We start from the raw sequence: 20,096 nt of genomic DNA on the forward strand, positions 1-20,096 counted from the left end.
CTGAACTATTTTAAAAAGTAAATTCAAAATAGTTTCTATTTTCACATCATTAGAATAGAAATCAATGAGAACTGTTTGATCAATCAGTTTCGCTCAGTGCGCACTTTAAAAAGGATCACGAATAAGAATAAAATTATTTTCAAAAAAAGTGTACAAACAATTTTTTTTTTTCAATTTTAAAATGTAGAATAATTAAAAATTAATATTTATTTTATTGTCATATTATTTTGAAACAAGAAATCGCTTTACGAATAAAATTTATTGTCATAATATTATTAATCGATATGAATTTAATTGAAACAAATGTAATTATTGAGGAAAAACCTGCAGAAGAAGAATTATTGAGACTTCTTCAATTTGCTTCAATAAGAAAAATAAGAGATCTCATTATTAGCTAGTAAATTGAGTGAATAATTTTATTTTTTTTCTAAATTAATTTTTAATTAGATAATAATAAAATAATTTGTTAATTACAGTCCATTCTTGAATTTACATTATCCAACCAAGGATCTAAGAACACCGTTGACAATAGCCATTGATCGTGGAGATTCACAAATTTTACAATTAATAATAGACAAAGTTCCCACCGATTTAGATTCTACTTTAACACAATCTTGTGGAAAATCAGCGCTAATGCATGCTTCGTATTTTTCCAGAAATTTGGAAATTCTTCAGATTTTACTCAAGAAAGGAGTTGATTTAAATAAAAAAGACTTGTGAGTAAAATACATTAAAAAAATTTTTTTTTTATTATTATTAATAATAACTATATTAATTTTCAAATAAATTTAAATCAGTATTAAATTGAAATAAAATAAAAATTTGTTCATTTAAATTTTAGACGAGGATGGAATTGTCTCTATTATGCAATAGTTGGAAGAAAAATAGATAATGTGGATTTTCTATTAAAATCTGGATTAAATGTAAATTCTTCGGACGTATTAGGAAGAACTCCTCTTATGATTTCAGGTAAAAGAAGCAAAAAAATTATTTTCATTAAAAAATTTAATATTTATTGTAAAATTATTTTATGTACTTTAAATTTTTATTAAATTATTTTAATAAAATAAAATTTTCGACAGTTTTTCTATCAACTTTTGATATTTTCATACTACTTTTGGATAATGGTGCTGATATTCATAAGCAGGACAATTTTGGATTTATTGCCATTGAATTGGCAATTTTAAGAAGAAATAGAGATTGTGTAATTACTCTCATGAAAAGAGGCAGTAATTTATATAAACATACTCCATATTCAAAAAATACTATTTTAAAATTAGCACAAGAACGTATGTCTGATATTCTTCCTGCTGTGAGATCCAATAATAATCAAAGTGATTTGAAAATTTTTTCTAAAACAAAAATATTAAATACATAACTTTAAAAAAAAAAATTAGTTAAAAATTCTTATTGTTTATATTTTTTTACATAATTAATTATTTATAATTACATATAATTAATGAGAATTCAATTAAAATTTTTATCCTTGAGACAATCATTAGTCCAGTTATCAAATTTATTAATCATTTCATTATTCATTGTTTCCTTCCATTGATTTATTTTTCCACTTCTCATAAATTTCCCTTCTTTTTCAATTAATTTAAATTTTCTATTAATTTCTACTGCCTCTTCATAATTTACAGCTGGATTATTTTTCATATTAGTGAAACTCAAGTGTTTTTCGAGAATTTTTATTTTATTTTCACTAAGAGCATCTTTCTCGAGAAATTTTACTGGTTCTTTAATGATTGATTTCAAATCCTGAGGTGAAAGAAATTTTTTTTTATTATTATTATTTTCATAATGTAAATTTTAAAAATTATGATTTTTGGCATTTTATTCTTTTTTGGAGGGGTTTTTTTTTTGGACATAATTTAAAAATACAGTACTTTCTCTTGAAAAAAATACTTTTTTTATCGAAACAGTGAGGAATAAAATATATTTTTAAATAAAAAAAAATTATGACAAAAAATCCGAAATCATTTGATTTTTCATATAAACTTACAGCTTTCATGTTTTCGTATTTTAAAAACAATATATTGGACCAATGTTTTTTTTCCCAAAATCCAATAACATGATCCCAAAATGGTCCAAAGCAAACTGAAAATCGAAAAATTTGAGTAAGAAACTATTTTTTTTAACAATAGAAAAAAATTTTTTTTTTTTATCTTTCATTTAATTTTCATTACCATACCTTTTCCTCCTAGAAATAAGACACAAAATTCTTCGAATGTACCAGAATATCCCTCGAGAAGTTGACAATGATGAAAATATGAGACACAAGTGTCTTTAACATTTCTGCTAATGTAGATAATTTTTGGTCTTTTCTCGCCAGTTTGAATTTGCCTTGGCAATAGATGAAATGGTAAATGAGTTTTGATAAATCTGGGACTTTGCATTTTTTCCACAAAACTAATGCTGTCCAAAACCAACTCTGGAAGTTTATTCATGCCAGGTGTTTTAGGAATAATTCTTGTGTAGTCAAATAATGATGTGTGTCTAAGAGAAAAAAAAATTTATTTAAAAAAATATTTATCATTTTTAAAATTCATGAAAAGAAAATATGTGACGCTCCACGAGAAAAGGGACCTAACGTGCTTTTGACTTAAGGTTCGCTTTTACCGTGCAATGACACAGTGAATGAACCTTAAGTCAAAAGCACGTTAGGTCCCTTTTCTCAAAGAATAGAATTTAATTTTTTGTTTTTTTTTCATGAAAAGATTTTTTTAAATCTATATATACTCTAAAAATGGAAATCGCTCGGGTAGTATTATTTTCCCTTTCTCGAAATCAAGATCATTGGCAATACACCAAATCATTTCTTGGGTCCAAGTAGTACCTGAAAAATTTACAGATTATTTTTTAAAATTTTATTTGTTGAAAAATAATTTTAAAATAAAAGAGCCTTTTTCAATTATATAATAATAATAATAATTTTTTTATTGAATTCTATTATTTTCTTTTTAAAGTTCCGGTTTTTTCTTGATTCGATGTTTTTTCAAAACTTTATCAAATACTATATATAAAATATATTTTAAAAAGAAATAAAACGTTATACAAAAAGTTAGCAATGACATTTTATTTTTTAAAAAAATAATTTTTGTGACAATTTGTGCTGCAAAAATTTTTGTTGAAAAAATAATACATAATTAGAACTCGAATTTAAAAAAAAAAAAGATTTTTTAGCTCAATAATGCCACTTGTATGTAATTAAAAATAAACAATTACAAAAAATAACAATTTTTTAAAAATAATTAAATTTTAAAATTCAAATAAACATTTTTTTTATTCAGAAATATTCAAAAATTATTGTTTTACAAAAATAAATTTTGTGCTGAATTATGTTGGTCGAATTTAAAAAGAAACAATTATAACATTTGCGAAAAATTGCAATTTTTCTAAATAATTCAATTTTAAAATTGAAAAAAAAAAAATATTTTACCTAAATATTCAAAAATTCTATTATTTTGAAAAAATAAAATGGCTTTGCTAACTTTTTGTTTTTAATAAAATTGCATCATACTTTCGAAGGAAATTATTATTTGAATTTATTTCAACTACATACCAGTTTTTGGAAAACTGCAAACCCAAATATCATCGTTGCGAATTTCAAAATTTTTAATTCTTTCAGCGAATTCCTGAAAATATTCTGGAAGACAAATTCCATCAATTGTAATATAACCAGTGCGAAATTCACTTGTAAATTTTTCACAAAGAAGTCGATCAAGTTCACTTTTTGAATCGAGAAAATTTGAAGTCATTTTTTAAAATATATAATAGTTATTTAGAATCAATTTTTTTTTTTATTTTGTAATTTTCGTTAATTGTAGAAACATAAGTCTTGCAGGAAAGAGAGTTTAAAACCCGCAATTAGCTTCTATAAAAAAAAATATATATATATATGTAACAATAATTCAGAAACTATTTTCCACTTTTGCAAATAAGAACACACTGATCTTTCGACAATATTAGAAAATCTTTATATACTCAATGATTTTCAAGGTGATACGTGATAGCCGGCCGGAAGTTTTTTGCCCTTATTTTTACAATAGAGCAAGGTCAAAAAAATTGATCTTTTTTTTTATAATTCACAGAAAATAAAAAAAAAAAGATCAACACAAAAATAATTAGATTAAATCAAACTATTCGCGAAGTTTATCTTTTTTTTTAAATCTTCAATCAATTTACGATTTTTCAATAAGTTTGAATTTTTTCGATTGAAACACTGAAGGTTAAACCGGAAAGTAAACATAAATTAAGTAATTACATAACATTACAAGAAATAGAATGACATTCTATACTTCCCGATCAAAAAAAAAAAAAATTGTATTTGAAGATTTTTTTCTAGGCTTTAAATAAAGTACTCCAATTCAATACAAATATTCTCTTTTATTCAATTGTATTTTGTTGCTTAGTGAAAAAAGAACACGAAAAAATTGCTAAATTTCTACAGTATAAAATGATTCATTCAGAGATTGAGAAACTTAAAATTAAATAAACTTTAATGTTTAAATTAGGTAAAAAAAAAATATTATTTTCTCAGGTACTAAACTACTGTCTTCTATTATTGAATATTTTTCAATTTCACATAATTATAAACTATGTACTACATTTTTTTTCTCTTAATATCAAATAATTACTCAATAAAGTCATTGAACAAATTCTATTCACCGGGTGATTTTAATTTATTATTTCAAAAAAAAAAAAAAAAAAAAAAAAAAATTGCTTGCAAATATTCTACAGAAAAAAATTATTGAAAATATAAATCTAAATTGACAAAATTTGTAAAATACTCGTAAATAGAGAGAACATTTTTTTTTTTTTTAATACTTGGAATTCGATTTTTCGAATTTTATAATCTCATACAAATTGTACTCTTTTTTCTTTTTAATATCTTTGAACTTGGAGGTTCATAAACAAATTCTAATCTTCTATGTACATTATAATTTGCGAAGTGAAATCTCGCCAATACTTGTAACTATAATTATACTCCAGTTGATAATAATACAGATCATGGAGATAATTTAAAGGTGTTTTGCGTATTGTTCAAAGTCACTGGTCCGATATTTATACATAAAGATTATTTTAACAGCGTGTAATTGACCAGGAAATTGATTAGTCATTTTTTTTTTCATTCTATAAACATACTATATTCTTGGAATAATCTCCTAAAGACTTTCTTTTTTGCAGATAATACTAATTGTTTAGAAGAGATTTTTTTTTCAAACATTAAATACTTTATAAAAATAGTCAAAATTACACAGGCAATGACGAATACATCGAATTTGAAAAATTTTTGTATAATAAATAAATTCCGAATAATTCGTCGTTGCAAATAAAATTTTGTTCACTCAAGGCATTTTTTTCTAGAATATATATAATATATAATAAATATTTATACTACTACTTCTACTACTACTACTACTAGTATTAAAGATTTGAAATAACGCTTACACTTTGCGACAAATCTACTTGGCCCTGTAAAACTTTTTGTTGCAGTTTTTTACCATATATTTTGGCCATCAAATTATTGCGTCGAAATTCTTCTTGTTTCTCCAGTTGTCTTCGTTTTGAACGTACTTCACTTAGCCTCATGTATCTTCTACGTAATCTTTCTTTCATATCTGCCGTCGTCAGTTTCCTTTGTACATGACCTGAGGAATTGATTTTTTTTTTTATTAATACAAATTTCAATTCAGTAAAGTATTTAAGATAATAATTCTTTTATTATTACATTTTCAGACCTCGGATTGACTTTAAGGCGCAAAAAAAGTTCTTTTTAGTCGATTTACATTCCAAAACAAAGTCGAAAGAGTCGATTTTTTTTAATTTTAATTAAATTTAATTAGTTATAAGTAATTTACTTTAAATAATTAATGTTATTAGATATTAAATTCATTCTATTAATTCTGTAATGAGAATAATTCTATAAAAATATTATCAAGAAAATTTATTTCGTATATTTCAGAATCGAAGATGTAAATTTAAAAAATTTTAATTAAGCAGAACAAATTTCTAAAAAAAAATAAATTCTGACAACAATTCAATTTTAGAGTTTTTATTTAAAATTTTTTAAAATAATGGAATGTTTAAAAAAATATTAAAAATTATTAAAAATAATTCAACTTTGAAATATTGATATTTTTTTTATTAAATAATTTTAGATAACATTTTTTAAAAAATTTACAATTCAGATTTTTGAAATTAATTAAACTTCAAGTAATTTTTAACTGAAATTTTTGGTGATGAAGAATTTATTAGAAATTACAGACAAAAATTGAATTTCAAAAGTTTTCAATTGAAAAATGCTTTCAAATAATTGAATTTTTGAAGAATTTTATAAAAATCATTTAAAATTATTAAATTTTGGAATATTTACTGTTGACATTTTTAAAAATAATTAAATTTTAGAAGATTTTAAATTGAAATTTTTGAAAATAATTGAATTCAAGTGATTTTGAATTGAAATTTTTTGGTGTTTTCTGTTGCTGAAGAATTTATTAAAAATTAAAAACAAAAATTGAACTTTAAAATTCTCTAATTGAAAAATGCTTTCAGATAATTGAATTTTCAAAGAATATTATAAAAATAATTAAATTTCGAAAGAATTATAATTGTAATTATTAAATTTCAAAAAGTTTTAGATAGAAAATTTAAAAAAAAAATAAAATTTAAAAGATTTTAAATTGAAATTGTTGGTAATTTTATTTGATTGTTTTTTAAATTCTAAACAATTGTTGAATTTTATAAAATTTTTAATTGAAAAATAATTTAAAATAATTAAATTTGTGAAGAATTTCATTATTATTAAAAATAATTATTTTAAAGAAAAATGTTAGTTAAAAATTTGCTACATGATTGAAATAAATAAAATATGAAGAAGATCTGCATTGTTTACAAAAAAAAAATTCGTATTTTGTTTAAAAATTTTGTAAAAAAATGTAAAAAAAAGTCGAAAAAGTCGCATCTTATTTAAATAAGTCGAAAAAAGTCGTATTTTCGATAAAAAAAAAGTCATATAATCCGAGGTCTGATTTAATTTTGGTATGTACAATTTTTCATTTATAAGTAATAAAAAATTTTGTATATAATTAAAAAATTCAAAGTTTTCTAATTTTCCTACTTGTGGACTTTGTTGATTTTGTTGGTTTTAGAAGACTGGAAGAACTGGCCATGGCTAATAATTGTACACGTTTTTCTTTTTTCATTTCGCGTAGATGAGAAATTTCATTTAAATACTGTTGACGTGTCTCGATATTATCAAGAAAACGAGGCTTGTTCGATGCCAAACACTCCTGAAAAATATTATAATATTATGAATTTAAAAACAAAATTCATATTGTTCAAGAAAATTTAAAATCATGAAAGAAAAAAAAAGAAATTTAAATTATATTAAATAAAGTGTCGGTTTTTTTAAGCAAATGTTCTATAAAAAGAATAATTTTTTTTATAAAATAATAAAAAATAAAAACCAAAGGCTTACAAAAAAAAAATCAAAGTGAATTTATGATTTTATTATGAATTAAAATTTAATAAATAAATTAATTTCTTACTTGAAGTGTAATTTTCTTCTCCTTATTCTGTGTGAAATATTGTTTACTATCCTCACAGGAACAAGTTCCCGATCTAGCAGTAAATGAATTCGAAGACGACGCTTTTCCTAATCCCTTAATTTCCTCATTTTCCGATTTTGAAACATTTTTCTTGTCTTTATTTTCATCCATAAATGTTAATTCATAAGCCACGGATTTTGGATAATTAATTGTACAATCGCATTTTCGATTTTTTTGATATGTTTTACCACAAGTACGACAACATTTACAATTTTTCTCCCCACTTTTCAGTCTTTCATCATTTTTATTACTATATTCTCTTCGTGTACTATATTTTTGAACACTTAATCTTTCATCATTATCCTTTAATTTATTCGAACATACACAATCCTTTTCACATCTACATTTAAAATTATTTTGTTCAATAAATTGTCGAGATGATTTTTTCTCCTCATTTGTTAAATAATATGGTTGTCTCGTTTGTTCTTTACGTTGCAATAATTCCACTCGACATTCATAACCATTGGAAATTTCTTGTTTCTCCTTTTTCTCATCGCAACAATGTTGACAATTTGTTTTTTTTCCACTTTCACTATTTTCCAAATATTTCGCTTTTGTCTGACTTTGAAATGATGATCCATTTTCAGGATGAATTCCTTGATAAAATATCGATTCGGATTTATCGCTTGAATATGATTCACCTGACTGATGGTGAATTTTATTAATTTCACATTCATCACATCGAGAATGTAATTCAATTTTTCTACTACACGATATACAATAATGTTTTTTACATTTCATTGGTTTTTCATCGTCATCTGATTTGAATTGACATCGACAATTTTGACTACAGTCACAAATAAATTTCGATCTCGATGCATTTAAATGATTTTTCGTATCTTTTTGCTTGGAATTATTTTCATCATCCTCTTGATTACGTGGTAAATTTAAACGAGCAAAATCGGCACAAATATTATTTGTTGGACTCGATGTTAAAGGAATTGTAATCACTGGTCTTGTATTATTTTTTCTATAAAATGATGAATATTTTTTTTCATTCGAACATTTCTGACAAGTTTGATAAACCGGACAATTGGTTTGAAGACCAATGTTGACTAATTTTACCGGTTGATTTTGATATTCAATAGTGATTATTCCACTTGTTTTTGAATGTGCATTTGATATTTCAGTGGCAGTTTGAGTGAAACTATTTCGTTTTTTATTTTTATTGTGACATGATGCTAAATTACAATGAGATGACCAATTTTCCAATGAATTTGAGTCTAGGGAATTTGATTTTGTATTTTCATGAATGCAGTGTCTTGTTTTGTAAATTTTTTTCACACGTTCCAATTTTTTCGGTTGTTCTAATAATTTTTTTAAATTCGAAAGATGACTTATTTCGTTTGTTATCCAAATTAATTGATTCTTCTTTTCCATTTCGGCGTAACTGACAAGTTTCGAATCGGCTGAATCGGAATTACTGCATCGTCGTAATTCAAAATTTCTTTCGGAAATTGTTGTTGGTAATCGCCAATCATGATTGTTTGTCTCTTGTTCCTCCTCCTCATCATCATCCTCTTCTTCTTCTTCTTCATTAGTTGCACGATTTTGATCAGCCGGTGAACTATTACTGGTTGTTGTCTCACATTTTTTTTTCTTCATGAACATATTTTTCGATGTTATTTTTTTATAATTTCTCTGCGGCATAAAACACTCGGAACTTTCGCTTTTATTATGATCCGTCGGTGTATTTGTACTGCGATCACAATCATCGGCTCTTAAACCCATTCTTGCTTTTCTTCCATCCATTTCCGTTCTATCGGTATTGCGATCGAATTTTTCACTATTACTACTCTCATTTATCATTTCTTTTAAAGCACGTGTTACACTTTCCGTGGCTTTTTTTGTTTTTACTCTTTGAAATTTCCAATCGTCCGATGAATCGGTGGTATTTTGTTTTTTGGCGAGTGCTTGAATAATTTCGGCACGATATACTTTTTTACGTGCATCATCCGGATTCCATGGGACATTCTCCTCGAGATTGTGTTCAATTTTATCGTCTTTGTATTTGGCAGTAACGAGTCTTTTCACAACGTGATGTATTAGACGTTTTTTCACTGTTTTGTCACATTTGTTTGCGTCAACGAGACTTTTGAGAATATTAACACTTCGCTCTAGATCGCGAACCAAACTGTCCGATTCACCCCAAAGTTTCTCGTCAATACTTGAACTTGTATTCGGCATTGTCGAATTTGATCTTCCTGTACTGATCGAAGAAACATGACTCGCACCACTGCCATTGGGAACATTTTCATAAATATGACCTGGAAAATATTCAAAACTATTTGCACGACCTGGAACATTATCAATAGATTCAAGTTGTGGTGTTGCTGCCGATGAATCACTTTCCGTTTCTGTTGTACTTTGTGTTTCACCCTCGGTATTTGATTTTAATTCATTTCGTTTTAGTGGCACTTTATAGGTGTTTTGGGAATTTTTCAAAATTGATTGCAATTTTTTATTTAAACTTGTCCCTCTCTTTGGTAACGGTGGTTTCTCTTCATCGACAACTGAAACTTGAATACCCACTGATTCTTGAGAACAATTTTTCAATGTTGTTTGAATTAATTTATCGCAAGTTATTGGTTTATTAACAACCGTCGCTATGGATGATGTGGAATTGAATATTAATCGTGGTAGCGCTTTATTTTTATCACCAGCGTGAAGATTTAAATCACTTTGACTTCTTTTTAAAGGCACTTTTGCACCTGGCATTGCAATAATATTCATGGAACTACTTTTTTTTAATGGTGACAATTGAAAATTTATAGGATTTTGTTTACGTGATTTCACCGGTGAACCTAGGGGCATTTTAAATAATCCCGAGGTTTTTGGTGTTTCACAAATTGATTCAATGGAAATTTGAGGATTTTCTTTTGTTTTTTTTTTCTCATCGGATTTAATATCATTACCGGTTATCACTCCGGGTAAATGATTTTTGACAATTGGTGTTATTTCAATTTCACTCTCGGAACCAGAAATATTTTCAACAATTGCCGTTGAATTTGCATCGGGTTTCATCATCATCATCATCATTGATTTTGATGATTGTCTGCCTGATTGTATTTTACCGGATTCAGTTGTACCTTCGGGATCGAGTCTCAATGCTGCTGAACAACCTCTTGCCAATGCCATTCTTTCAATTGTACTTAATTTTTTATTATCTTGCTTATTATTTGGTGTGTTGGGAAAATAGCCAACGTCCGCTCCACTATCCCACTCTAGGGGTTTATGGGATGTGACACTTGACGTTGGCGATGGAACTTTTCGCTCTATGATGTCTGGTGGTGTTTCTTGACATTCATTTCTTTCTTCGAGAATTGTTTCCGGTGTAATTCGATTTATATCGTGTGAAGGTGGAGGAGGAGGAGGTGATGATGATGTTGATGATTGTGGATCTGCTAGGGGACGAACGTACATTCCAGATGTAGCATCGTTTCCTGATGATTGACCAATGAGTGGAGGTCTCACCCATCGACGTCTTTCTTTTGGAACACAAGATTTTAAATTAAAATCTTTTGTTTGTAAATTGTCGCCACTCAATTTTGGATTTATTTCATAAAGACTGTAATAGTATTTTATTTCTTCAGAAGTTGCACTTGAACCAGGCACTGAGAAATATTGTTCCAAATTTGTGTTGTGTGAGTATTTGCGATAATATTCCATTACCTGCGAAAATTTACATATTTTCAGATTAATTTATTCTTTAAGAAAAATTATTACTAATTATTTATTATGAAAGTTTTGAACGTTCAAATGAACGCAGAAACAATGAATGATCGATTAAATTCATTTTGCTATAATTTAATATTATTATTATTTAATAAATGTTGAAATTTTAAAACAATAAAAATGTTTAAAACAAAATCTTTTTAAAAAATATTTGCTATATGTCGACAAAGAGTATTAAAAAATTATCAACTATATATTTCGTGTACATAAAAAAATCAATAAAACATATTTTTTGATAATGAAAAATATTAATAAATTATTATTACATTCATTTTGAGACAAAATTTGAAAATAGTTTAGTTACGTGCCACAACTGAAAGTAAATCATTGGCAATTAGCTTCAAAAGTTTCTTTTCTTCGTAAGTAAAATTAATATATAAATTTATATTTTTATCTACCGTAAAATGGGGTAAAGTCGGCGATTGTTATAAATTAATTTTTAAAATTTCTTTTTATCTTTTCTAAGAAAAAAAAATCCTATAAGGGTCAATCCATTATATTTCGACTGAAGTCGTCGCTGACTAATTTTTAAAAATTATAATACTTTGCAGGAATGATTTTGAAGTTATCAAGATCACGAAATGGAAAGAATTTTATTAAAATTTTAATTATTTATTGCAAAATATGAATTTAAAGTTTATGAGGTGCTGAAAACTGTCAATTTTTTAGCCGTTAGAAAATATGCAAAAAAAAACAGAATTTACCATAAAAATAAAAAAAAATTGTTGTAATTTACTAAGAATGAATAAATTTATCATTATCAATTGATATAATTATTTAAATATGTGAAATAATATATAAAATATGATTTTCAAGTTCGCCTGTCAAATAACCTAAATTTGCAAATTTCATCTATTAAATGTGAGAAAGAGAAGTCATTAAATTGAAAAAAACCTTACCAAATATAAAGTACCTGTGACTAACTTTTAGTTTTTCTTAGCACTTTTTTCCTTTTTTCTTCATAAATGTGAAATAAAAAGCAATAAAAATTGGCACTTTGCTTATTTTCACTATTTTCAAATGTAAATAACTTTCTTGGAGAAAACTGAAAAATTACAAAACTTGGGCAATATCTAATTGATCACTAACTACACACACTGGAAAAAAATTCGCTTTGGTCCCGAAGATACTTTTTGAGATAATTAAGTTTAAACTTTTCACAATTTTTATCAGGTTAATACATGTAGTTTTTTAAGGATGAAGTTAAGTTTTATTGGTTAAACATTTTGAACTAACTTCAATTTTATAAAAATTACATGCATTAACCTGATAAAAATTGTGAAAAATTTAAACATAATTATCTCAAAAAGTATCTTCGGGACCAAAGCGAATTTTTTTCCAGTGTGTGTAGTTAGTGATCAATTAGATATTGCCCAAGTTTTGTAATTTTTCAGTTTTCTCCAAGAAAGTTATTTACATTTGAAAATAGTGAAAATAAGCAAAGTTGCCAATTTTTATTGCTTTTTATTTCACATTTATGAAGAAAAAAGGAAAAAAGTGCTAAGAAAAACTAAAAGTTAGTCACAGGTACTTTATATTTGGTAAGGTTTTTTTCAATTTAATGACTTCTTTTTCTCACATTTTATAGATGAAATTTGCAAATTTAGGTTATTTGACAGGCGAACTTGAAAATCATATTTTATATATTATTTCACATATTTAAATAATTACATCAATTGATAATGATAAATTTATTCATTCTTAGTAAATTACAACAATTTTTTTATTTTTATGGTAAATTCCACGTATTTTTGCATATTTTCTAATGGCTAAAAAATTGACAGTTTTCAGCACCTCATATACTTTAAATTCATATTTTGCAATAAATAATTAAAATTTTAATAAAATTCTTTTCATTTCGTGATCTTGATAACTTCAAAATCATTCCTGCAAAGTATTATAATTTTTAAAAATTAGTCAGCGACGACTTCATTCGAAATATAATGGATTGACCCATAATTATGATTATTTTGGTATAAATGGAGGTCAAACATTACTTTGACATTTGTTTCATTCATATTCAGTGGATAATTTTAGTGAAATACGTGTTTTTATACAAATGTTCATTTTACATTTTCACTAAATAGTTTTGAAAACATGATTTGAGAGCTTTATTTAAATTTTTTTATGACAAATCCGATTGAACAACGTATTTCAAACATTCCTGGCATGATTTACCAAAAAGATAAATTGTCATAAAATAAATAAGAATTTAAAAAAACATTAATTTACAAATATTATTGAATTTGGGGGAAAAGTCGGCCACAGTAAAAAACTAAACAAAATTACATTATTATTCTTTTCTACTTGTTTCTAATATACAAAATGTGAAAAAAGAAATTTTCCTTCCAAATTAGAACGAAAACAGCAGAAAAAATGTATTATTTGTGTAATTTTACCAAAAAATATCATAAATCAATTTTAGCCTCAACGTTCTGGAGGTTAGACATTCATATAATGTAAAATGATATTAAATAATCGTATAATAATAATAATAATAATAATATAATCGTATAATCGTTTAATAATAATTAAATGATATTAATTAATCGTTATTAGATGTTCATTTTGACTTTTTCACATCGACTACTTCTAAAAATAGACTTTACTTAAGTAAACTAACATTCTTGGTTTGTCAATGACTATTTTTTAAATGATCGCCGACTTTACCCCGCACATTTCAGAGAAAAGTCGGCGACAATAAAAGGGCGTATAAAAGTTTTTCTAAAAAATAAATAAATCTTTTTATGTAATAATATTAAAGAAGAGGAGTGAAACTTTATATATTAAAAGTATTAAAGTTGTATTTTATGTTTTTTTCATATAGTTTTTTTTAAGAAAAACTTAAAAAAATCGCCGACTTTACCCCATTTTACGGTATATTAAAATAAAACATAATTTTATTTGTTCCCCAATATTATTTTATAACAATTTTTCATGCTTTAATTGTGTAATAAACAAATAACAAATGTAAGAAACTGATATAATTCTAAGAAATATTAAAAAAAAAAAAATTATGTTTAATGCATGTGAATGCAAAGATAAAAGCAAGCCAAGTCTTTATCGCATGTATTTTCTTTACTGAAATTTACATATTATATCTCTTTCGAAAATGTTAAATATTTTCACATATCTTATTTATTTTTAGTTGATAATTTCAAAGGTAAATATTTTTAAAAACAAAATTTTAAAATAGTAAAAATTCTAATCTCACGTTTATAAATGTACTCGACTTCCTTTTGATTTACTTCTAGTTATTATAAATTAGAAGTAAATTATAATTAAAATATATAAATATAATAATTCCAGGTCCACTTATAGGAAATCAATGAAAGAAATTACAGATTAAAAAAATTGAAAAATTTATATCAGCTCATAATGAATAACACATCAACAATATTTGCTCAAAATCAATCAAATTTTCAAATTCTTTCTGTTTGCAACTACATTTTGAATTTAAGTATTTTCTTATGCAACAAAGATTTAGTTAAATTCGATCAACAAAATTATACTGCTCATGTACCAAATATTCTCTTTGAATATCTTCATAAATCCAAAGATGAATCCGAAAAGAAACTACAACTACTTCGAGAAACAATGAAAAAAAGTGATTTTTATAAAAATGAAACACTATGCATTAAGTACGTTAATGAAACGTTTCATGATATCATCAGCAAGGATCCATTTTTCAAGAACATTGCTTGTTTCACTATGAAGAAAAATGATAAACTAATTTTAGAGGGAATTGAAAAAATTCTTAATGATATTTTGAAAATTTTCACAGAGCTGAAAAAAGACACTGAGATAGTTCATAGAAGAAAAAAGCGCGCAGATGATGAAACAAATGGAAATCCTTCAAAAAGAATGCGAATAGATAATGAATTAAATTCACAGCCAATACATGTTACCGATATTGACAATTCTGATTACCTTGCGACAATAAAAAATATTGTTTTATTTAAAAAAGAAGGTATTTCTTTTAGTATGCGAAATTACAGATTTAAGAAATTGATGTTCTCTTTGGCTTTAAATCAAAAAAAAAGTTTGGAATCAAATAATAGAATCAACGATTTATGGTATATCGAAACTACAAAGTCAAAAGCAGTAGTTAGTTTTTTGCTCAAATTGAAAGGAAAAAACTTTCATTTCAATGATATAACACTTTTGACAAAGCGTACTCCAGTTGATGAAAAAAGGACAGCATTACAGACAGAAATTCGTTATCATTTACATAATATTTCGTCTAATGGATTTGTAGATTTACATAAATTTTACTCTAAATTTATTGATGATTACATAACATTTCCCAACGTGTTCTTTCATGTAGACAATACTTTCCTTACTAAAAAAGTTCTAAATATTGAATTAACGATGAACATGGTGTGTCGTGTATGTAACTTTTTATACCCTAGTTACAATGAAGAAAATTTGAATAAAAGGATGTTATATATAAGAAGTGCTGCAGAGTTTATGACAATTAACGTACCATTACATACGATAGAATTATCACAGAAAATTTTGATGAATTACATTTTAAGAAAAGTTAGTTTACATATTGCTCCAAGTTATAATGATTTTGTCAAAGATTATTATGATCATATGACAATTCTTCCTAAATATAATGATTTTGAGATAATGAGAAATAGATACATTGATGATGTATTATTTAAGGATAAATTAGATGATATCAAATCATTAAATGAAGCAAAAATAAGAATCAATGATTTATATGATAACCATAACATAAATATAGAAGAAATATTTAATTTCTACACAAGTTCCTCACTTTATTATACTATGCGATTTGAAGATTATTATGTATTGTTTTTATATTCAAATTACAAAAATTTTGCAGAAAAGCACATAATAAAAGAAAGATTATTAGCAACATTTTATAGATTGGGACTTAAACAATCTTCAATAAAAAAAAAATTATTTTTTATGTTTCGCTATGAATTATTTGACGAGAATATATTAAAGAATTTAAAATCAAAAGTTAATATTACTGATTATTACTTTGTAAATCCAAAAATATTTTATGAAGATAAAAATTCAATATTAGAAGAATTTATAAATCATCCAATAAAGACATTTTCTAAAATGCCGACGATACTGCAAATTCAAATGTCAAATCAAGTGGGTTTAGCGAATGTTGATTTTCCTGGTTTATTTCCATTTAATGTAATAACAAGTTGCTTAAAGTTTGAAATAAATAATATCTATCAAATTTCAATGAATAAAACACGAGGATGGTATGTGGAAATGGTCCACTATAAAAATTTGGAGGATGAGAAAATATTGGTTTGCATGGCAAATGAACTCAATAAACTCTTATCCATGCCCATTAAATATTACTCGGATTTATGAATTTCTGATGCATATTACAATATTTTGGATTTACTTATGTTTTTACATCTATAAACTTCAGTATATAAATTCATATTTATTAAAAATAAGAAAAAGATTTAACTTATTTCATTGTACACAACAAAAAATTTATTCAAATAATAATGATTTGATTTAATTAAATTATTGACTTGTTTATTATCCATTATAAGGAGAAGGTCCGATGAAATTCCAACCTATCCATATTTTTAAAATTAAAAAAAAAAAAAAAAAAAAAAAAAAAAAAATTCTGGCCATTTTTTAGAAACATTATAATTTTTCAAAATCCATACTATTAATTATTAAGCATCATGAAAAAAGTCTACAAAAAAAATTGTCAATAAATAAACACTTATATATTATTAATTTTAAAAAAAATTCATAATTTAAATTTTTTGTTAAAAATAAAAAGAAGATCGATCAATTTTATAAATATTGGGAAAATGTAAACTTTATATATACATCAATCAATTTATTTTGATGTCAGAAATAAAATTCAAAAAAATATTTCTTAAAAAAATTGTTTATCATAAACGTTGTGAACTTCAGCATCGTAAAAAAAGAAGATAAAACTAAAATTATATAAATTTCGTAAATTTTAGTAAAAAATTTGCTATAATATCTTAAATCATTTTCAAACATTATTAATTATTAATAATAATTAAATAATTAATAAAATTAAATAATTAATAATATTGTTTATATAGATACAGACCTCGGATCGACTTTCAGTTACAAAAATTTGAATTAAGTAAAAAAGATATTAAAAAAAAAAAAATTGCAGTTCCTATTTTTTTATAAGTTTTTTAGGATGATTTTTTTTTGTTTATTACGAATTTATTAGATTTTTTTATTTACTAAATTATTATATATTAATAAAACAGTCAATTAAAAATTGCCTAATTATCTTTAAAATTGTCAGATTTAAACAGGCTTCAAAGATTCAAAAATCTATTTATAAAACAATATTTAGTATATTTTAAAAATTTTTTTGAGTTACAATAATTCTCAAAATTTCAATAATTATTTAAAACTATATTCTAAATTCTTTTATTATAATATTTTTTTGATTTTCACTTTTTGAGAACAAAAACCTGCTTTATTGTATTAAAAACATAATTTTGTATTTTTTAATTATAATTATTCTGTGTTATTATTATTCTCATATATATTATTCTCATTTTACACTATGAAACTCTATTTTCTTTACTTAAAGTCGTGCATTTTGAGTGATAAAATTTTACCAATTAATAAAATTATTTTTTAAATACATTTTTTTTAATGTAATAAAAAAAACTTACGTGCGTAAATCCTGTACCAAATTCAGGTTGTGATTACAGATTAAGCACAAAAGAAAAATAATTTTTTTTTTAAATCTACATAATAAAAGGTTTCAAAAAATTGAAATTCTCAAAACACAGGCCTCGGATCGACTTTAAGGCACAAAAAAAGTCGTTTTAGTCGATTTATATTCCAAAAAAAGACGAAAAAGTCGATTTTTTTATTTTAACAAAATTTAAATTCAGAATTGGTTAATCAATATTTTACTTTAAATAACTAATGTTATTAATTATTAAATTCATTTTATTAATTCTGTAATGAGAATAATTCTATAAAAATATCAAGAAAAGACAAATTTTCAAAATTTTATTTAAATAGGACAAATACCTAAAAAAAAATTCTTAAAGTTCCATTTTTATTATTTTTTCAAATCTGATTTAAGAAATTTATTCGAATTAAAAATTTTGTCATAGTTTTTAGTTTTGATGGTCAAAAAAAATTCAGGCAATACTTAATCAAGTTTTACAGATTTTTAAATAAACATTTTTTTTTAAAAAACAAATAATAATTTTGGAAGAGTTAAGTGTTAAAATTTTTAGAAATAATTGAATTTCAAAAGAGTTTGTTAATTTTAATAATTAAATTTTACAGAACTAAAAATAATTTATCATATAATTTTAAATAACATTTTTTAAAAGTAATTGAATTTTCAAAGATTTACAATTTAGATTTTTGGAAATTAATTCAACTTTAAGTGATTTTTAAATTTTTAATTTTTTTCTAATGATTTCACTAAAAAATTTATTAGAAAACATTTTAAGCGAAAAATGGTTTCAGATAGTTGAATTTTCGAATCATTAAAAATAATTGTATTTCAGGAGAATTATAATTGAAATTATTAAATTTCAAAGAAATTTTAGAAATAATTAAATTTTAGAAGCTTTTAAATTGAAATTTTTGAAAATAATTTAATTTCAAGTGATTTTGTATTACAAATTTTTGGTAATTTTATTTGCTAATTTTTTTTTTTTTAATTATAAACAAATATTAAATTTCATAAAAATTTTAATTGAAAAATAGTTTAAGATAACTGAATTTGTGAAGAATTTCATTAAAATTATTAAAAATAATTAATTTAGTGAAGAATTTTAGTTAAAAATTTGTTAAATAATTGAAACAAAGAAGATTTGAAGAAGATATGCATTGTATACTAAAAAAAAACGTATTTTGTTTTAAAATTTTGTAAAAAAAAAAGTCGAAAAAGTCGCATTTTATTAAAATAAGTCGAAAAAAGTCGTATAATCCGAGGCCTGAAAACAGTAAAGAGAGCATTACTCATAAGAAACAAAATTTTATTTACTTTGTATTAGAAAAAAATATCATTACCTGTGATGAAAGTGACCTGTTGACAATTCCAAAAGGTACTTTAGGTTGTGAGGTAGCATTCTCAAGGGGATGCCAGGAAGTAGATTCCACGATACGTTGTGACTGTTCATTTTGTTGACTACGATGACGACTAGGAATTTCTTCAGATGCTTCTAAATCTCGTAAACGACCCTCATAACTTGATTCCGAGTCGTATTCCATGTTTTGAGACGCAATTGACCCTCCAAGTCCTTTTTACATGTTTGACACACCTTAAATATGTAAAAAATTTCTACAAACTCTTTATCACGATTATTGAGATTCAATAAATTCACGCACATAACCAAACAAACACCGTTTCTTTATTGAGGGGGAATTTGGGCAAATTTATAAATTATTTTGAAAATATTGTCTCGAAAGAAATAATATATAGGTTATGACGCTATTCACTTTAATGCGCGCGAGGCGTAATTTCGATTATTTACCTGTCATGGAAATAAAATCGAATGAAATAAAGGATTTATTACTATACACGGAACATCATTTGATTCACTTTCACAATTGCAAATTTCTCATTTATTTGACAGTTATATGGGAAAAAGATTCAAATTGTTGTTTACATGTTGTAATAGATCCAGATGCGTGTAAACCTCGTAAAATGGCGACGGCGGGAAAATGCATAGTACGACAGATGTCACGTGACTCACACATACGCCT

The 20,096-nt window shown here is 24.5% G+C and overlaps 3 protein-coding genes across 5 annotated transcripts; 2 read left to right on the forward strand and 1 right to left on the reverse strand.

Moving 5' to 3' along the window:
- Positions 1 to 1,495, forward strand: LOC127283829 (putative ankyrin repeat protein RF_0580). The gene is made up of 4 exons (XM_051308925.1): positions 1 to 397; positions 477 to 716; positions 842 to 969; positions 1,083 to 1,495. The coding sequence occupies exons 1-4, from the start codon at positions 285 to 287 to the stop codon at positions 1,376 to 1,378; spliced, it is 777 nt and encodes a 258-aa protein (XP_051164882.1). The 5' UTR covers positions 1 to 284; the 3' UTR covers positions 1,379 to 1,495.
- A 2,879-nt stretch (positions 1,496 to 4,374) lies between these two features.
- On the reverse strand, positions 4,375 to 20,077 carry LOC127283709 (uncharacterized). Of its 3 annotated transcripts, none has more exons than XM_051308733.1 (5): positions 20,000 to 20,077; positions 19,401 to 19,651; positions 7,554 to 11,285; positions 7,124 to 7,295; positions 4,375 to 5,654 (listed from the first exon to the last, which is right to left on the reverse strand). In XM_051308733.1, exons 2-5 carry the CDS (start codon positions 19,599 to 19,601, stop codon positions 5,431 to 5,433), a joined length of 4,329 nt encoding a protein of 1,442 aa, XP_051164690.1. In that variant the 5' UTR covers positions 19,602 to 19,651; positions 20,000 to 20,077; the 3' UTR covers positions 4,375 to 5,430. The 3 variants fall into 3 exon arrangements, with proteins under 3 accessions (XP_051164690.1, XP_051164689.1, XP_051164692.1); XM_051308732.1 differs by having other exon boundaries at positions 19,865 to 20,034; XM_051308735.1 differs by lacking the exon at positions 20,000 to 20,077 and adding an exon at positions 18,035 to 18,045 and having other exon boundaries at positions 19,401 to 19,517.
- LOC127283710 (uncharacterized) lies at positions 11,586 to 16,877 on the forward strand. Its single transcript, XM_051308736.1, has 2 exons — positions 11,586 to 11,707; positions 14,658 to 16,877. Exon 2 carries the CDS (start codon positions 14,727 to 14,729, stop codon positions 16,713 to 16,715), a length of 1,989 nt encoding a protein of 662 aa, XP_051164693.1. The 5' UTR covers positions 11,586 to 11,707; positions 14,658 to 14,726; the 3' UTR covers positions 16,716 to 16,877.
- Positions 20,078 to 20,096: the final 19 nt, after the last annotated feature.

The sequence above is a fragment of the Leptopilina boulardi genome, unplaced genomic scaffold (genome assembly GCF_019393585.1).
Source record: "Leptopilina boulardi isolate dan_hultmark-lab unplaced genomic scaffold, ZJU_Lbou_2.1 LbouV2_310, whole genome shotgun sequence".
In the NCBI taxonomy this organism is placed as follows: Eukaryota; Metazoa; Arthropoda; class Insecta; order Hymenoptera; family Figitidae; genus Leptopilina; species Leptopilina boulardi.